General features: G+C 44.2%; 1 protein-coding gene across 1 annotated transcript in view; it reads left to right on the top strand.

Moving 5' to 3' along the window:
* The first annotated feature begins 4,034 nt into the window (after nt 1-4,034).
* LOC132115324 (cytosolic sulfotransferase 3-like) overlaps nt 4,035-17,762 on the top strand; it is a 34,501-nt gene continuing 20,773 nt past the window's right edge. The window contains exon 1 of the mRNA XM_059523724.1: nt 4,035-4,199. Coding sequence (XP_059379707.1) covers nt 4,052-4,199 — 148 coding nt within the window. The 5' untranslated portion in view covers nt 4,035-4,051. The remainder of the gene's footprint in view (nt 4,200-17,762) is intronic.

The following is a 17,762-nucleotide window of genomic DNA, read 5'->3' as shown; positions in this document are numbered from 1 at the left end:
GGCCGCGGTGAGGCCAGAGTGACCGAGGACTGGGGTGTAGCCGAGGGGATGAAGGAGCCTGACGGAGCCGGAGGGACGGAGGGATGAGGCGAAGCCGGAGGAGTGGAGTCCCGAGGCATAGGATGGACGATGCCAGACCAAGGCGGAGCCGGTGGGACGAGGGAGCCAGGCAGAGCATGTGGACTGCCGGGCCACGGCGGAGAGGAAGGAGCTAGGAGCCATGGTGGAGCCGACGGGTCAACGGGCCGAGGCGGAGTCCAGGCCTCAGAGGCTGGAGGCGGAGGTGAGGGAGACGCCGACCAAGGCGTCGCTGGAGGATGGCGGTCCCGCTGAGCTCGCACCACAATGATGGTAGGCTGAGGGCGAGCAGAGGGGCCGCCAGACGACAGTGGAGGAGGAGGCAGGAGTGGGTGGGAGGGTGGGAATTTTGGAGGAGCAGGCATTGGAGTAAGCTCTGGGGCTGGAGCCCTTCCTGGGCTTAACGGAAGATCAGGAGCCCGTCCTGGGCTTAACGGAAGATCAGGAGCCCGTCCTGGGCTTAACAGAGGATCAGGAGCCCGTCCTGGGCTTAACGGGGGAACAGGAGCCCGTCCTGGGCTTAACAGAGGATCAGGAGCCCGTCCTGGGCTTAACGGGGGAACAGGAGCCCGTCCTGGGCTTAACGGGGGAACAGGAGCCCGTCCTGGGCTTAACGGGGAATCAGGAGCCCTTCCTGGGCTTAACAGAGGAACAGGAGCCCGTCCTGGGCTTAACGGGGGAACAGGAGCCCGTCCTGGGCTTAACGGGGGAACAGGAGCCCGTCCTGGGCTTAACGGGGAATCAGGAGCCCTTCCTGGGCTTAACAGAGGATCAGGAGGCCGTCCTGGGCTTACAGGAGGATCAGGAGCCCGTCCTGGGCTTAACGGAAGATCAGGAGCCCGTCCTGGGCTTAACGGGGGAACAGGAGCCCGTCCTGGGCTTAACGGGGGAACAGGAGCCCGTCCTGGGCTTAACAGAGGATCAGGAGCCCGTCCTGGGCTTAACGGGGGAACAGGAGCCCGTCCTGGGCTTAACGGGGAATCAGGAGCCCTTCCTGGGCTTAACAGAGGATCTGGCATAGGTGAATTGGAAACCCCCTCATTTTGACCCATTTGGCGCTCCACATTTTGCTCCCTCGTGGTGGGCAGTGTCGCCGGCTCTCGCACCTGGTCTGACGGGTTGCTCTCTGGCTCTCCGTCATCGGTGGGCTCGGGCTTATGCCTCGTACCGTGGGGAGATTGTAGGCTGGGCTCTGGGTCCAGAGTGGACCTGGCGAGATCCTCCATTGGGCCAACCGTAAGAGGTGACCCATTTCTCACCAGATTCCACTCTATGAATGCGGCGAAATCCTCCCGAGGACCATCTTCGGACGACAACGCTCTGCACCTGGAGTTCAGGCTGGCGTGATAAAAGGTGCAGAGCGCGTGGTCCGGGTAGCTGGTGGCATTAGCTATCAAGAGAAACCGTCTGGTATGGTCCTCGAGAGACAGTCCCTCCTGCTCCAGCAGGAGGAGGAGGTATTCGGGGCGATAGAGGGGATCCATGACACACTACGGAAAGAAAAAGACTGTGAAAAAACGGAAAACAAAACGGAGGGAAAACACGCAGTTTTTTTAACTTTTTAGGTCGGGTCTTCTGTCACGGCTTACGCTGCTGGAAGGAACACGGAGCCGAGGGATAAACGAAACAAGGATTTATTAAATCAAACATAGGCAAGGGAAGTAGCAAATAACAGGTGGCAAGTGGCAAGTGGCAAGTAACAGGTAACAAGTGGACAAGTAGACAAGTTGACACGTAACAAGTAGACGAGTAGACCCGACCAAACAGAACTGAAAGGACAAGGCTTTTATACCAGGGATAATAGGGAAAACACAGGTGGATGGAATGACTAAATTAACAGGGACATGGAACACATGCGGAAATGACTAGACACACCTGGGAACTAATCAAACCACATAGAGACAGAAACTGGGTCACAGGGGGAAAAACACACAAAATGAGTCCAGGTGTGTGACAAATACTTGGTATTAGTTCAATTGTACTTAGACTTTAAGGGCTAAAAAGGAATTTCAGTTTAGGTCAACTGGATGTTGTTCAACCAGCCTAAATAGGGTGAGCCTAACCTCTGTTTACTGTTATGTTACTTTAGCTTTGTATACATGGGAAACCATGGCATGACCAAACCAAAGCTATCATCAGGGAAAGTAATTTTAGTCGGCTTATATCGTAGTATTTCTGACTAGAGATAAAGTTGCTTTATTCAGGATGACTCTTTTAAACGGGAGGAAGCCTAACAACACTCACCAATTCTAGATAAGTAAGAACACACACTCACTATCAAACCATTGCAGGCCTCAGACTTTCTACCTTGCGATACTTACATTAGTATTTCCTTGTGAATCTTGTGATATTGCTTCAGTGATCTCTCCTGCGATTTACTTCTATACTCCTATTCTATATACTGAAAACTCATGTTCCACTGTGCAGTGTGTGCACTGCATGATCCTATTTCTAATATTATTCATAGTTTCGGCATAAAAATAGCATAGCTGGAACTAATCTGGGACCATGGGGGAAAATGCCTGTTCACTTCCTGGAGTCAGTTTTCACACAATAATCCTTTGAGATCAACACTAACTTCCTGTAATAACCAAAACTAGTGTTAGAATTGAGTGGCCCCACAAGCCTCGGGCAGAGTCTTTTGTAATACTTTATCTGATTGCCATAAAATTATGGCTTTTAACTTTTATATTTATGCTTTTAGCAGATACTTTTACCCATCAAAACTTACAAAAGAGAAACAAACTCTCAATAAAAAAATTATCATGGAGAAAATCATTATAGTCAGGAATGAGAACATAGAAATATAAATAATATTCTTAGTTCAGTACATAGAAATATAAATAATATTCTTAGTTCAGTAAAAAAAAAAGAAGAAAGAAATGGAGAGTCCCCAAAAATATTAAATCCCAGTCCCCATGAGGACACACACACATACACACACACACACACACACACACACACACACATTTATAAATTATTTAAAATAAATAAATAATACATTATATATATATATATATATATATATATATATATATATATATATATATATATATATATATATATATAATGTATTATTTATTTATTTATTTTTGCAAAAAGGGGGTTAGGGTTAGAAGATAGAAAATAAAGTTTGCACAGTATAAGAATCATTGTGTCTGTGGAGAGTCCTTATAAAACACAAAAACCCATTAGCTGTGTGTATGAGACAGAGAGACAGAGAGAGAAAGAGGTGGGGGAGGAATAGGAGGGGTAGGAGGAGGACTCAGATTTCATCTGTCATTATAATTGTGGAGAAGTGAATAGAGGGAAGTCTGTCTAAACTTACATAAACGGTTGTTTGAGGTTGAGTGAAAAGTACAGATAGAGAGAGGATAACCATAGCATGACAGCACGGAATAAAATTTAACACGGAAGGGCTGCAAGAAATATTTAGAAGAGCAGAAGATTTACAGGATTCACAGAAACAACACTTTTTCAACATAATGGAAATCCCAGTGTCCTCAGTGAGTAAATACATTTCTTCAAAGTGTAGATATAGTTGAAGAAACACCTACACTGATTAATAAATCACAAGCTGTTTCATACACCATTGCATGTAAAAATTTTGGAATAAGGATCACAAGTTTTACATGAGAAAATATAGACCACATAATGATTTGGAAAAAGAGAAAAGAATGATTGCAGTGTTTAAACATGTTATATAAAAGTAGTAACAGTTATATACACTCTCAGAAAGAAAAGTACAAAAGTTGTCACTGGGAAAGTACCTTTTCAAAAGGCACACCTTTGTACATAAAGAGTCCATATTTGTACCTTAAAGGTATATATTAGTACCTAAAATGTACATATTATTACCTAAACGGTACAAAAGTGTTCCTTTTGAAAAGGTACCGCCCTAGAGACAGCTTGTGTACCTTTTTTTTCTGAGAGTGTACTGTATTTTACAGTACCACTGAATTTAAGTCTCTCCATGCCACAGATGAAACTACCTAATCGACCAGAGTTGTTTGATTTTGAGGGTGTTTCTATGGTCCATTACTTCACTGACAACTGGGAAAAGGTGAAAAACTTTCAAGCAAGACCTGATGACATTCTAATTGCTACCTACCCCAAAGCAGGTGAGAGCATTGCATAAACTTTTACAGTTATTTTTTTATTCATTATTATTATTATTATTATTATTATTATGAAAGTGAAAGTGACGTGACATTCAGCCAAGTATGGTGACCCATACTCAGAATTCGTGCTCTGCATTTAACCCATCCGAAGTGCACACACACAGAGCAGTGAACACACACCCGGAGCAGTAATTATAAATTAATAGTATTATTTATTATATATTAAAATACCCCACATAAATCATTTATTATATATCACCCTTGGAGGGGATGGTGGGGCGGTTTTGTGTTTTTGAATCGAACACTTGTTTTTGGGTCGACATCATATAACATAACGTAGTTCTGGTTTTTTTTTAGCTTGTTTACTGTACACCTTGTCACATAGCAACTTTTAGGCATTGCTCTGTTTTTTGTTATAAGTCAGAAATGACAAGAAGGCAGCTTCCTTCAATGGAAAGTCAATGGAGAGCATTGGATTGTTTTCCCCCACCGGTGGGCATGGTTTTCAGATTATGACGCGTGTTGCTCGGTCAGTGCCATTACAGCTCATACCTGCTGAAAAACATCTGTTTTGCTTCTGATTGTCATGTTTATCAAGCTAAAATCATGCGTTTTAAACCATATTAGTTTAAACATCTGATATACGGTTTTCTGAGTGCACACATCCAAAGCACACAGATAGAAAGCGGCTGTCACAGCATGTGAGTACTAAACTAAGTTCTCATTCACACACAAGTTTACGTTGAAAACACACATTAGTCGGTTATATCTGTGAAGCTAAACAGCTGAGAAATAAATTGCATGTTTATTTTAGATCTGTGTGGCAGCAGCAATATAAAGTAAATAAATAAATCCAGTGCTCTGTTGTCTTCTCTGAGGCTGGGACTCTAAATAGTGTAATGTGCTCGTCTGTGCAGCCAAAGAGAGAACAGTTGGCATGTTTTGCTCAAACTTTCGCCATAGCATTAAAACTGGTACACTGTTGTCGCTTACAAAATCGAAATGACAGCACTGTGTTCTGGAAATTTACATATTAAAGACTTGAAGACATATTACATATTAAAGAACCAACTGATATGACGTCAATTCGAATAAAAAATAAACACCTTTGAGTTTCTATTGGTCCGTGGCGGTTATGCAATCGGTGGGTGTGTTCTGAAACTCCACCTTCTTTGACGTGTGATTTTTATTTATTTTTTCCAGTTCGTTTCTCATTCAATGGAGGTCAGGCAAGAGAGAACAATATCGCCAATATCTAGCCACTAGCAACATGAATACACTGGAGCTGCTGTTGTTCTTTCAACAAGCAAATTTAAAAGGTTTTTGGTTCTTTTGTATTGCAAACATGATACTTGACTCTGAACTGTGGCTAATCATTATTCTTTTGTTTATAATATTCTGACCATTGGTGCCTGTCTCACACCTAGATTGCCTACACTTCATCATTTAATCATTGTTGTGTTTAGGGGATATGCACGAGAGTCGCGAGTCATGTTTACATTAATCTACACCCCGCCTCCAGCAGCTGTCAGAATGTTAGAAAACTTGTTTTTCAAACTTCTTTTTGCACCCAAACGAAGAACGAAAACGAACTTCATTTGAAGTATACCGGGACCTTAAGGGGCTGTAATATAATAATGAGATCCCTTTGCAACGTCACTAGAGGAGCGAAATTCAGACGCATTTGTTTGTTAGACACTTGCAGAATAAGGCTTACCAAAACGAAGTTACTGGGTTAATCCCACAATAATAGCATGATAAAAATAAATGATGATGCTTATATCTTTTAAATCGTCTCAAGGTTACGTATGTAACCCTAGTTCCTTGAAGGAACGAGACGCTGCGTCGAAACGCTTTTGGAGAACGTCCCTGACGAGACCGACTCTGAATATCGTGTGCAATCAGTCCATCCGAAAGGCGTGACGTCACGGGCGGGGTGACGTAGCGACCAGGAAGCTATAAAAGCACGTACCGTGCAGCTGGCTTCAGCTTCGAGTAGGGAAGCAAGCGCCGGCAGGGGTGCCGGGAGTATGGCTCTGCGACGCAGCGTCTCGTTCCTTCAAGGAACTAGGGTTACATACGTAACCTTGAGACGTTCCTTTTCAGGAACTCAAGCTGCGTCGAAACGCTTTTGGGGAACGATGTGCCCACGCTGCCAGACTTCCAAATCCCTGCCTAGTGTGTAGTCAAAAGAGCACAGCTAAGACGAGAGAACAGAAGAGCCCGGCGTGGCTCGCATGTCAAGATCGTAAAATCGGACAAATGTGGAGGGCATGGACCACCCCGCAGCGTTGCAGATGTCCAAGAGGGACACACCTGCTGAGAAGGCCTTGGAGGCCGCCATACCCCGAGTAGAGTGAGCCTTGGCCCCCAAGGAGGGGGAAGACCAGAGGACTCATAGGAGACGTTGATAGCCTCGACTATCCAACGACTAAGGGTCTGCTTGGTGGCAGGAGAACCCTTGTTAAAAGGACCGTAGCAAACAAGCAATTGGTCTGATTTTCTCCACAGGGCAGCTCTGTGGACGTATGCGTCCAGTGCTCGCACTGGACACATACAGTTTAGCTTCTCTTGGTCTGGCTCCCGAAAGGGAGGAGGACAGAAGGCCTGCAGTACGATAGGTTGTGGTGTAACAGAGGGAACCTTCGGAACGTAACCCGCTCGAGGGTATAAGAATGCTTTGGCCATACCAGGGGCAAAGTCTAAGTAAGTAGGGGCCACCGAAAGGGCCTGAAGATCTCCAACTCTCTTTAGTGAGGTGATTGCCAGTAACAGGGCAGTTTTAAGTGTCAGATGTCTATCTGAGATATCTTGTATTGGCTCGAATGGAGCTTTACAAAGAGCCTCTAGAACCACAACCAAATCCCAGGGGGGAACACGGGATCGTACTGGAGGTCTCAGCCTCAGCACACCGCGGAGGAAACGTGTAACTGGGGGGTGTCTACCCACTGACTAACCATTGAAAGGGACATGGAAAGCAACTATGGCCGCCACGTAAACCTTTAAGGTGGAGTGGGATAACCCCGCAGAGAGCCTGGCTTGTAAAAACTCCAGAACTGTACCAACTGGGCAGTCTGCTGGGTCAAGCTGGCGGTCTCTGCACCATGAAGTGAAGAGCTTCCACTTCAGGGCGTACAGTTTCCTCGTAGAGGGAGCTCTGGATTGGAGTAGGGTCTCAACAACCTCGGTTGAGAGACCAGCTGCTAACAGCTGTGCCCCCTCAGGGGCCACACCCACAGCTTCCACAACTCCGGGCAAGGGTGAATTATCGTGCCCTGCGCCTGTGAGAGTAGGTCTGTCCTGATCGGTATCTCCCACAGAGAGCCGTCGAGGAGCGAGACTAGATCTGAGAACCATACTCGGCCCGGCCAGAACGGGGCTACTAGTAGTAGACGGGCCCCGTCCCGGCGTACTCTCGCCAGAACTCCCGGGAGCAGAGCGATAGGGGGAAAAGCGTACAGACGAAGCCTCGGCCAGGTCTGTACCATAGCGTCCAGTCCCAGAGGAGCTGGATGAACTAGAGAGAACCAGAGGGGACATTGCGATGTCTCCTGAGTCGCAAAGAGGTCCACCTGGGCTGTGCCAAATACTCTCCATATCTGCTTCACCACCTCGGGGTGAAGCATCCATTCCCCGGGCCTCGGCCCCTGTCTCGACAGTATGTCTGCTCCCACATTCAATCTCCCAGGAATATACACTGCTCTGATCGAGAGGAGTTTGCCCTGGGACCACAGAAGGATCTGGTGTGCCAGCTTGTACAAGGGGCGCAAACGCAGACCCCCCTGGTGATTGATATAAGAGACCACTGATGTGTTGTCGGTGCGCACCAACACATGGTGACCTCTCAGGTCTGGGAGGAAATATTTCAATGCTCGATAGACCGCTAGTATCTCTAGGCAATTGATGTGCCATGTTAGATGGCGACCACTCCACAGACCGCGGGCAGGGTGGCCGCTCATGAACGCACCCCAACCGATGAGGGACGCATCTGTCGCTAGCTTTACACGGCGACAAGGAACTCCCAGCACCGGGCCCTGATTCAAGAACCAAGGTTTCCTCCACATGTCTAAGGCACGAAGGCACCGCCGTGTGACCTTGATAACTCGAAGTGGATTTCCCCTCGGGGAAAAGCCCTTGGACTTGAGCCACCACTGTAGGGGTCTCATGTACAGCAGGCCAAAAGGTATCACGTTGGACGCAGCTGCCATCAGCCCTAACAATCTCTGGAATTGTTTGACAGTGAGTGACTGGCCTTCTATGACTCTCGACTGATGTGAGGATCGACTCGATCCGAGCAGGAGACAAGCATTGCAAGACCCATTGAGATACATTTGGCAGTAGCTTCCACGCTGCTAAATAATCTACTAAGGGAATCAGTCTCTCGAGACTGACTTCTGGTGTAAGAGGCCCCCGAAGGGGCGGCGAGCATCCCAGCTCCGCTTCGCTCACGGGCGGAAGTAACTGGGGGTGGCGCTCGCTGGAGGCCGCTGCGCCCTGAAGCTCTGGCAGGGTTGGCAGACCGACCTCCTGAGGGTACTGAGGTGAGACAGAAACCGTATAATGAGGTGAACCGTGCTCTACACCAGCAGGGGCTACCCTCTGGATCCTGGCGTCAGGATCTTTTCGTCGAGGACTTCCGGGCTTCGATGACAGATCTTAAATCGGTTTTTGCCCTAGAAGCCCCCGACTCAGAGCGTCGTTGCCCTCGGTCCCGACGTGGGGGAGCACGAGTGGCGACGCTCTGCTTTTGCGCTTCCCGGTGTGAGGAGCCGGTATGTGGCGTGGTCATCTCCCGCCCAGATGCACCACGAGAGCGACGAGGGAGGAAACTCTGGAACGCCGCCGCCTGCTTGTGTGCCTCCTGGAACCTGTCGACGACAGTATTAACTGTGTCGCCGAACAGGCCCGAGGCTTGAAGCGGGGCGTCCAGGAGGCAGACCCTATCTCATTCTTTAATTTCTGACAGGGTCAGCCACAAATGCCTCTCCGCGGCCACTAAGGCTGCCATAGACCGCCCAATTGCGCGAGCGGTCTCCTTAGTGGCGCGGAGGGAGAGATCAGCGGTCTTTCTGAGTTCTTCAATATCTTCAGACTTAATCCCCTCCCCCTCATCGACATCTCTCAGCAGGTCAGCCTGATAAGCTTGCAGGACTGCCATAGTATGAAGGCACGCCCCAGCCTGACCTGCTGCCACATAACCTTTGCCCACTAGCGATGATGTAACTCGAAGCGGCTTAGTGGGCAATGTCCGAGCCTTTAGAGACGAGGCCGAACCGGGTGACAGATAGCCCGCGAGCGTCTGTTTGACCCGTGGCATCGCTCTATAACCACGCTCTCCCAGCTCCATCACGTTGCCATAATATAGTGAATCAGGGCCAAAGAGGCGGGTCGAATACGGGTGATTCCACGATCTCGATAACTCATCATGGAGATCAGGAAAATACGGAAGGCTCCGACGTGGAGGTGGTTGCTTCGGCCGCAGAAAGCGTTCGTCTAATTTGCTTCTCTGAGGCTCAGTCTGTTTCTCAGCAGGCCAGTCGATTTTTAATTTATCTACTGCACGCGTGACCACCTCCAAAAGCTCCTCATACTGGGGCGACAGGGGTGGCGAATCCCCAGCAACAGTCTCCACATCGACCTCCTCGGAGGACGAGAGGTGAAGAGCTGATCCCTCACCCTGGGGGGAAGAAACCGACGAGCGTGCTTCCGAACCCAGGGTTTGGGCGCCGGATCTGGCAGATGAGGAAGGAGATAAGGACTGGCCCATCTCCATTCCTTCTGACAGATCCACCTGCGAACTCCAGGAGTGCAGCAGCCGCTCTGCCTCGGCAGAAGCGGGGCCAGCACCTCGAGGAACGCTGGTGAAGGCTCCCTCCTCGAAGAGAGCCCTATGGGAATCGAAGCGTCCGCATTGGCAAACGTTCGCAATGCGGGCAGTCGGCCCCCTCGAGAGCCGACTCAGCGTGCTTCGATCCCAGGCAAGCCACGCACAGCCTGTGTGTATCCCCGCTCGTAATGTAGCGAGGGCAGGGAGGAACACACAATCTGTAACGTGGCTTGGAATCGCCCTTCAAATGTTTGGTCTTTTGCTTTTGCTTAGGCATATTGAGCTGTTTTAGCGATCTTTTTAAGCTAAGGGACAGACAACAATAAATAGGACCAACAGGACAGACTTTTGACATGCACACACAGAGCGCTTGCTGACAGATTCGAAGCTGAAGCCAGCTGCACGGCACGTGCTTTTATAGCTTCCTGGTCGCTACGTCACCCCGCCCGTGACGTCACGCCTTTCCGATGGACTGATTGCACACGATATTCAGAGTCGGTCTCGTCAGGGACGTTCCCCAAAAGCGGTTCGACGCAGCTTGAGTTCCTGAAAAGGAACAGCAAATTTACTAGAGAGTGGAGTAATGGCTGCCAAAATAATATAAAAAAAATCAGCTTTGCCACCACAGGAATATATTATAATTGCATCAGTTAGGGTTGAAAAAAAAACCTTGGCAAACTTATTCAAGCAAGCAAAAGAGAGAGAGACAAAAAGAAAGAAAGAATGTGACTAGACAGGTAAGTTCCTGAACACTAAATAAGAGTGGCAGAAAGCTGTGGTTTTGGACAAAGATCCATGACAAAGACCCTGCCTTCTGTGAAGAAGAGGGAGCATTGATTTAGAAGAGTCATAAGCTGCGTTTCCACTGGTGAGCTTAAACCGGGCATGCTAGTGCGTGCCAGGGCCAGTCGTGTTTCCACTGTCACTTCCGGGGCTTGATCGTGCCTTGCCGGGGCTTCCTCGGGGCCAACGGCCAGGGTTTTTTGGCCCGACGAAAACCTTGGGCCAAAGCGGGCCAGCTGGGGCTAGAGGAGGGGTTATAAACAAAGGCGGTTTTTCTGCGTCTGGAGAGTGTCAGCCGTGGATCATTTCAGAAAGATAACAGCTTTAACACCGGTATTAAAGACTTTTTTTAATAATTTGAGATCAAAACTCACTCTTAGTCAGCAGCTAGTGATTGAAATAACTTGATCCGATGTGGATTATAATCACTAAACAAAGCAGAAATATTTATAAGCGATGTAAAAGACTATGCACGATAAACATTAAAGTTACCATAGTAAACATGGTAAGTGCAACCACTTGTAATTTTATTTATCACTTTTATTTAGTAACATATTTATCTGTCGTCTTGTCTCGAGAGTTTAGCTCCACGTAGCATAGCCTATCATAAAAATATTATAATGATTTTTGTTCGGGAGCTTTTATAAAAATATAGAGTCTGCGCTGCGGATCATTTCTATAACACCAGCATTAAACACTTTTTTAAATATGTCGAGCTCAAAACTCACTTTCAGTCAGCAGGAGTGTTTGCAATAACTTGATCCGATGTGACTTACAATCACCATACAAGGCAGAAATATTTATAAATGATGCAAAAGACTATGCACGCTGGACATTAACATTACCATAGTAAACATGGTAAATATTAACCGTTTGAGGAAATCAGATGTCAGCTTCTTATTCTCTATCTCTTTAGTGTTTTATGTTCGAGAGCTTTTATAAAAAATAGAGATATTATCATTCATTCTAAATGAGACCTATAGGCCACTTTGGCTACAAATAAATAGAAACAGACTTGACTGAATAAGCAGGCTATTTTTATAAGCGTTACAAAATAAATAAATAAAATAGAAATAAATGTATTTCTGTGTGATTAATTCTGAGTCCTGATAAATTAATTCATTACGATCAATGTATCACTTATTCTACTATAGTAAAACATTGATGCCTTTGAATTTGAATATTTACCAAAGCATGCAAACAAACGGCAGCTTTTATCATGTTTGTGTGTGATCGCGCATGTTCCAGTGACTTATTTCTTAGTTTTCTGATAACTTCTCTTTGTTGGTGAAATAAAGGCGTTTCGTGAGTCACGTTGTTCCAGAGAGTCGTGTAAAGTGCGTGTTTTAGTGACGCGCAGCAGAGCTTCTGGCTCGACTGTGGAAACCCTGTGCTATACTAGCCTCGTGCTACTGGCCCGAGGCTATTAGCCCCGCCCGGCCCGTTTTAAGCCCTGGCTCGCACTAGCCCGACAGTGGAAATGCGGCTACAGTCATCAGGCATTGTGCAAAGTTTGGGGGAGGGGGACAGTGTGTAGTTGTTGGTTTTGAGCCATCACTATGCAACTGTAGGATTATCCTTGAACAGTCCATTTCATTAAATGAACCCAACACCGCATTCCACAGTTCGGAACGATTCCCCATCGAACCATTAGTGCGTCATAAAACACAGTCATGGTGCCAAGATGGCTTAAGGAGATGTCACCCCCCCCCTTTCCCTTTTTGTGCCTGTCTAATCTCATACCACCAATGCCAGGACAGCAGGAAAAGATTTCTCTTTGTTCCCCAAACTTAAGACCAAATGGCCAAGAAACCCCGTCGTGACCCCAATGCATAAATCCCGAGCCTTATCAGGAAACGAAGGATGCTAAGGCATTCCTATGGCCCAAGAACACCACAAACCTTAAACCAGGGAACACCTCCTTTCTGCAGCTGTAAATTCCAGAGACTTTGTCTCCAAAACCAATAGACTGAAATTAACCCACTTGAGGTTTAATACAAACAACGGTCTCAAAATTGCTTCCAATAAGCTGAATTGATTACCAGTATTTACCTCACATATATCTTAAGTATCACGTATGTTTTATATAACCTGTGGAATTCTTTCTGTGTATTTAACTTTCATTACAGCCTATTCGTAGGGTTTTGTACCTCAGTTATAGGAACTAATCACCAGAAGTTGCCTCATACATGTGTATTCTCTGTATTATGCATGCTTTATATTAGTCAAGTTAATTTTGTGTGTTAAACACTTATCCCGGCTAAATCCTTATTTACTTCCACCTCAACTATGGGAAGTATATGTATTTTTGTACCTACTTGATGGGTAAATGATTTCTAGAATTTTGATGTAAAGTAGATGTGTATAGGATGCACCATATTTAAACTATTAAGTTTGCTTATTAAATAGTTTAACTAAACTCTCAGGAGTTTGGACACACGCGATCACGTGGACATTACACTAATTACATGCAAGAACCGGACAACGGGGTGTAGGTCCCGCCCAAGACAATATCTGATTGCTGTCGCACTAAGAAGGATGGATCAGATGGACATGCTTATAACCCAATGACAAGCAGCTATGCATTGCTTTTTGCCTTGCTTTTTGCCCAGCTTTTGCAGTGACTTTGCTCTTGCTTATGTTTTGTGCTGACCTTTCCATCGTCCAGAGTGTATGCTTACGTACTCTTCAAACCACCAAGAGCTCACTCAAAACTCATTAACTCTTCGTCAAAGAAAACCCTCTCAGAGTCGCTCCAGACTCTAGAATCTCCATTGCATATCAACCCGCAATCCAGGAAGTCTCACGAACAAAGCACCACCTGGCAAAGACAACCAACCACTCACCATCAAGTGCTGTCCCTCAGAACTCATCATCGACCGACTGCCAGCCAATCAGCGCCAGAGATTCCCTCTCCAAAAACTTAGTTACAGAAGGGAACGCACGCGCCCACAGGAGCATCCAAACACAAGTACACAATATCTCCTAATTCTGGCTGAACTGGTGCAAATCTTATTAAGAAAACGAACTAAGATTACAGTGCTAGTAGATTGATTCTCTCAGGTTGCGGTCAAAAAATAGTGTCTAACGCTAGACACCCTCCGTTAATAACATCAATTTTCTCTGTCACTGTTTGAATGAATGTTTGTGTGTTTTCATTAGTTTAGTTTGTGTGCATTAGAGTAGTTCAATAAAGCCTTGGTTTGATTTTACCTACCAGTGTCTTGTGCTGTGTGTTTACAAGTTACTGCCTTAAACTGTAGATTCTGTTACCTTGCTCATAATCAGTTATCATAATTTCCAGATATTATTACCTTAGGCCACAGGATAATATTTTGTCCAAAATTGATAAAATACCCTAATCTCAACTTCGGTGGACGAATAGTTTATAAAGTGTTTAATATTAATTCTGAATAATTTGTATACTAATTCGGTTCTTATTCACTGTAATTCAATTCCCTTTGAGTTACAACCCGAATTCCGGAAAAGTTGGGACGTTTTTTAAATTTTAATAAAATGAAAACTAAAGGAATTTCAAATCACATGAGCCAATATTTTATTCACAATAGAACATTGATAACGTAGCAAATGTTTAAACTGAGAAATTTTACACTTTTATCCACTTAATTAGCTCATTTAAAATTTAATGCCTGCTACAGGTCTCAAAAAAGTTGGCACGGGGGCAACAAATGGCTAAAAAAGCAAGCAGTTTTGAAAAGATTCAGCCGGGAGAACATCTAGTGATTAATTAAGTTAATTGATATCAGGTCTGTAACATGATTAGCTATAAAAGCTTTGTCTTAGAGAAGCAGAGTCTCTCAGAAGTAAAGAAGGGCAGAGGCTCTCCAATCTGTGAAAGACTGCGTAAAAAAATTGTGGAAAACTTTAAAAACAATGTTCCTCAACGTCAAATTGCAAAGGCTTTGCAAATCTCATCATCTACAGTGCATAGCATCATCAAAAGATTCAGAGAAACTGGAGAAATCTCTGTGCGTAAGGGACAAGGCCGGAGACCTTTATTGGATGCCCGTGGTCTTCGGGCTCTCAGACGACACTGCATCACTCATCGGCATGATTGTGTCAATGACATTACTAAATGGGCCCAGGAATACTTTCAGAAACCACTGTCGGTAAACACAATCCGCCGTGCCATCAGCAGATGCCAACTAAAGCTCTATCATGCAAAAAGGAAGCCATATGTGAACATGGTCCAGAAGCGCCGTCGTGTCCTGTGGGCCAAGGCTCATTTAAAATGGACTATTTCAAAGTGGAATAGTGTTTTATGGTCAGACGAGTCCAAATTTGACATTCTTGTTGGAAATCACGGACGCTGTGTCCTCCGGGCTAAAGAGGAGGGAGACCTTCCAGCATGTTATCAGCGTTCAGTTCAAAAGCCAGCATCTCTGATGGTATGGGGGTGCATAAGTGCACACGGTATGGGCAGCTTGCATGTTTTGGAAGGCTCTGTGAATGCTGAAAGCTATATAAAGGTTTTAGAGCAACATATGCTTCCCTCCAAACAACGTCTATTTCAGGGAAGGCCTTGTTTATTTCAGCAGGACAATGCAAAACCACATACTGCAGCTATAACAACAGCATGGCTTCGTCGTAGAAGAGTCCGGGTGCTAACCTGGCCTTCCTGCAGTCCAGATCTTTCACCTATAGAGAACATTTGGCGCATCATTAAACGAAAAATACGTCAAAGACGACCACGAATTCTTCAGCAGCTGGAAATCAATATAAGGCAAGAATGGGACCAAATTCCAACAGCAAAACTCCAGCAACTCATAGCCTCAATGCCCAGACGTCTTCAAACTGTTTTGAAAAGAAAAGGAGATGCTACACCATGGTAAACATGCCCCGTCCCAACTATTTTGAGACCTGTAGCAGAAATCAAAATTGAAATGAGCTCATTTTGTGCATAAAATTGTAAACTTTCTCAGTTTAAACATTTGCTATGTTATCTATGTTCTATTGTGAATAAAATACTGGCTCATGTGATTTGAAAGTCTTTTAGTTTTCATTTTATTAAAATTTAAAAAACGTCCCAACTTCTCCGGAATTCGGGTTGTATATTGATCTTAATTCCCTTATTAATCTTACACAACCAAGAGGAAGAATGTTTTTTTTTTAACATTTATACAGCCATCGTTACTTATGGTGCACTGTGGCATGTGACCAAATGAAAATATAATTAACCTGGCCATATGATAAGTAATGGATGATGTACATCCAGCTGGTTATTGCAAAATAACCACCAACAAGGTATTGGACCCCGATGCGAAGCAGTTGGGTCTTGTATCACCCTGAAGGAACATTTATGGGATACGGTGCACTCTTGCGTATTACAAAACATTTCACCACATAAATAAAGGCAATAAAAGATATTGATTTAAGACAAAACTGTTTTAAAATCTTACCAGTATATTAGTTATCTTATAATACATTGAAGTGTGCAAAACGATCAAAATGGCATAAATAAATAACTGTACACATTGAATAGTTTGACTATTAGCTAACCAAACACAAAGATTCCGTCAAGAAAAACTGCTCTTACCAAGGGTAAAGCACTGACTTCAGTTACTGGTTGTTATCGAAGAATAACATACGTCAGAATGTTGTGACTAACCAATCAGAATAAAGTATTCCACAGAGCCGTGTAATAATTTTCAATTAATGCTCTTTCAAGACTGCCTATTGCTCTTTATAGATTCTAAAAGATTTCAAAGTACAATGACATTTTATCTCAAAAGATTTGATTTCTCATATTATGACCACTTAACCCTTTAACTGCCCCACCAAGAAAAAGGCATTTGAAAATGTTTTTGTTTGCATTTCTTGTCTGCTTATGTTGCTAGTTACCACACTCAGTGTATTTTTTTTCAACACATCCCATATTTTTTTTTTAAACATTGGCCTCTACCAAATGGTTGATATGTCACTTAAAGGTTTAAAAAAGATAAGAAAATATGAACTATAATACTAATTTAAAAAAAAAAAAAAAAAAAAAAAAAATAGTTTTATATATTTAATCTTTTTTTTTGAAGAATGCTATAAAATATTTCAGGTTTTCATTTTAACACAGAAAATTATTCATTTTCTTGTTTGTTAACAATAAACAAAAATAAATAACAGAAATAACTAAAAGCAACAAAACCAAAGCATTACATTCTTTCAGCATTCAAAAAATTGCATTTTAAGCTTTTATGATTCAAGAAACACGTTCTCAAGTGTGGTAGTGCAAAAGGATTTTATTTATTTATTTTTGTAGATAAATGAAAATTTCTTAGTAAACCAGCAATGCTGTGCAGTGTAAGTCTTGAGCCAGGGGTATCCTCTGACTCCTTCAAGGAAACTGTTTTTAGAGTGTGTTTGCCTTTTCTTTTATTCTAACATCGAAATTTAGTAGAGGATGTGCCAGTTGAGGGAGCATCAACTTCATCCAGGAACTCAAAAGAACTGTAACCAGCTACCTCTTTTCGGACGGAGTAATAATCCAGATCCTTCTGTAGTTCTCAAACCTCTGAAGTACCCCCAGCACTAAACGTTTTGTATGTCTCCCTATATCTGACACACATCCACGTCTTGCAATCTCCACTAATGAGCTGAATCAGGTGTGTTAGATGAGGGAGACATAAAAAATGTGCAGGGCTGGGGTACTCCAGGACAGATTTGAGAACTTTATTTATCAACATAACTGATATCAGCATCAGAGTCCTTGGGGGTTTTCTGGTACAGAGGCCTGAAGTCATTGTACCATAGAAACTGTTGAAATCCATCTAGTAGTTGTGAAAAAACAACAACAAACAAATAAATAACAATCTCTTACATTTTTATTAATATTAGTATGTCAACATTTGTCATTTAATAATTAATTGCCTCTGAAATCAAAAAATCATACTAAAGTTTTTTCATGGCACCAAGTTAAATAATTTTGTAAAGTTAGGGCTCTT

The sequence above is a fragment of the Carassius carassius genome, chromosome 34 (genome assembly GCF_963082965.1).
Source record: "Carassius carassius chromosome 34, fCarCar2.1, whole genome shotgun sequence".
Taxonomy (NCBI): domain Eukaryota; kingdom Metazoa; phylum Chordata; class Actinopteri; order Cypriniformes; family Cyprinidae; genus Carassius; species Carassius carassius.
Note: the sequence above shows the minus strand (reverse complement) of the source record. Positions and strands in the feature narration are given on the sequence as shown.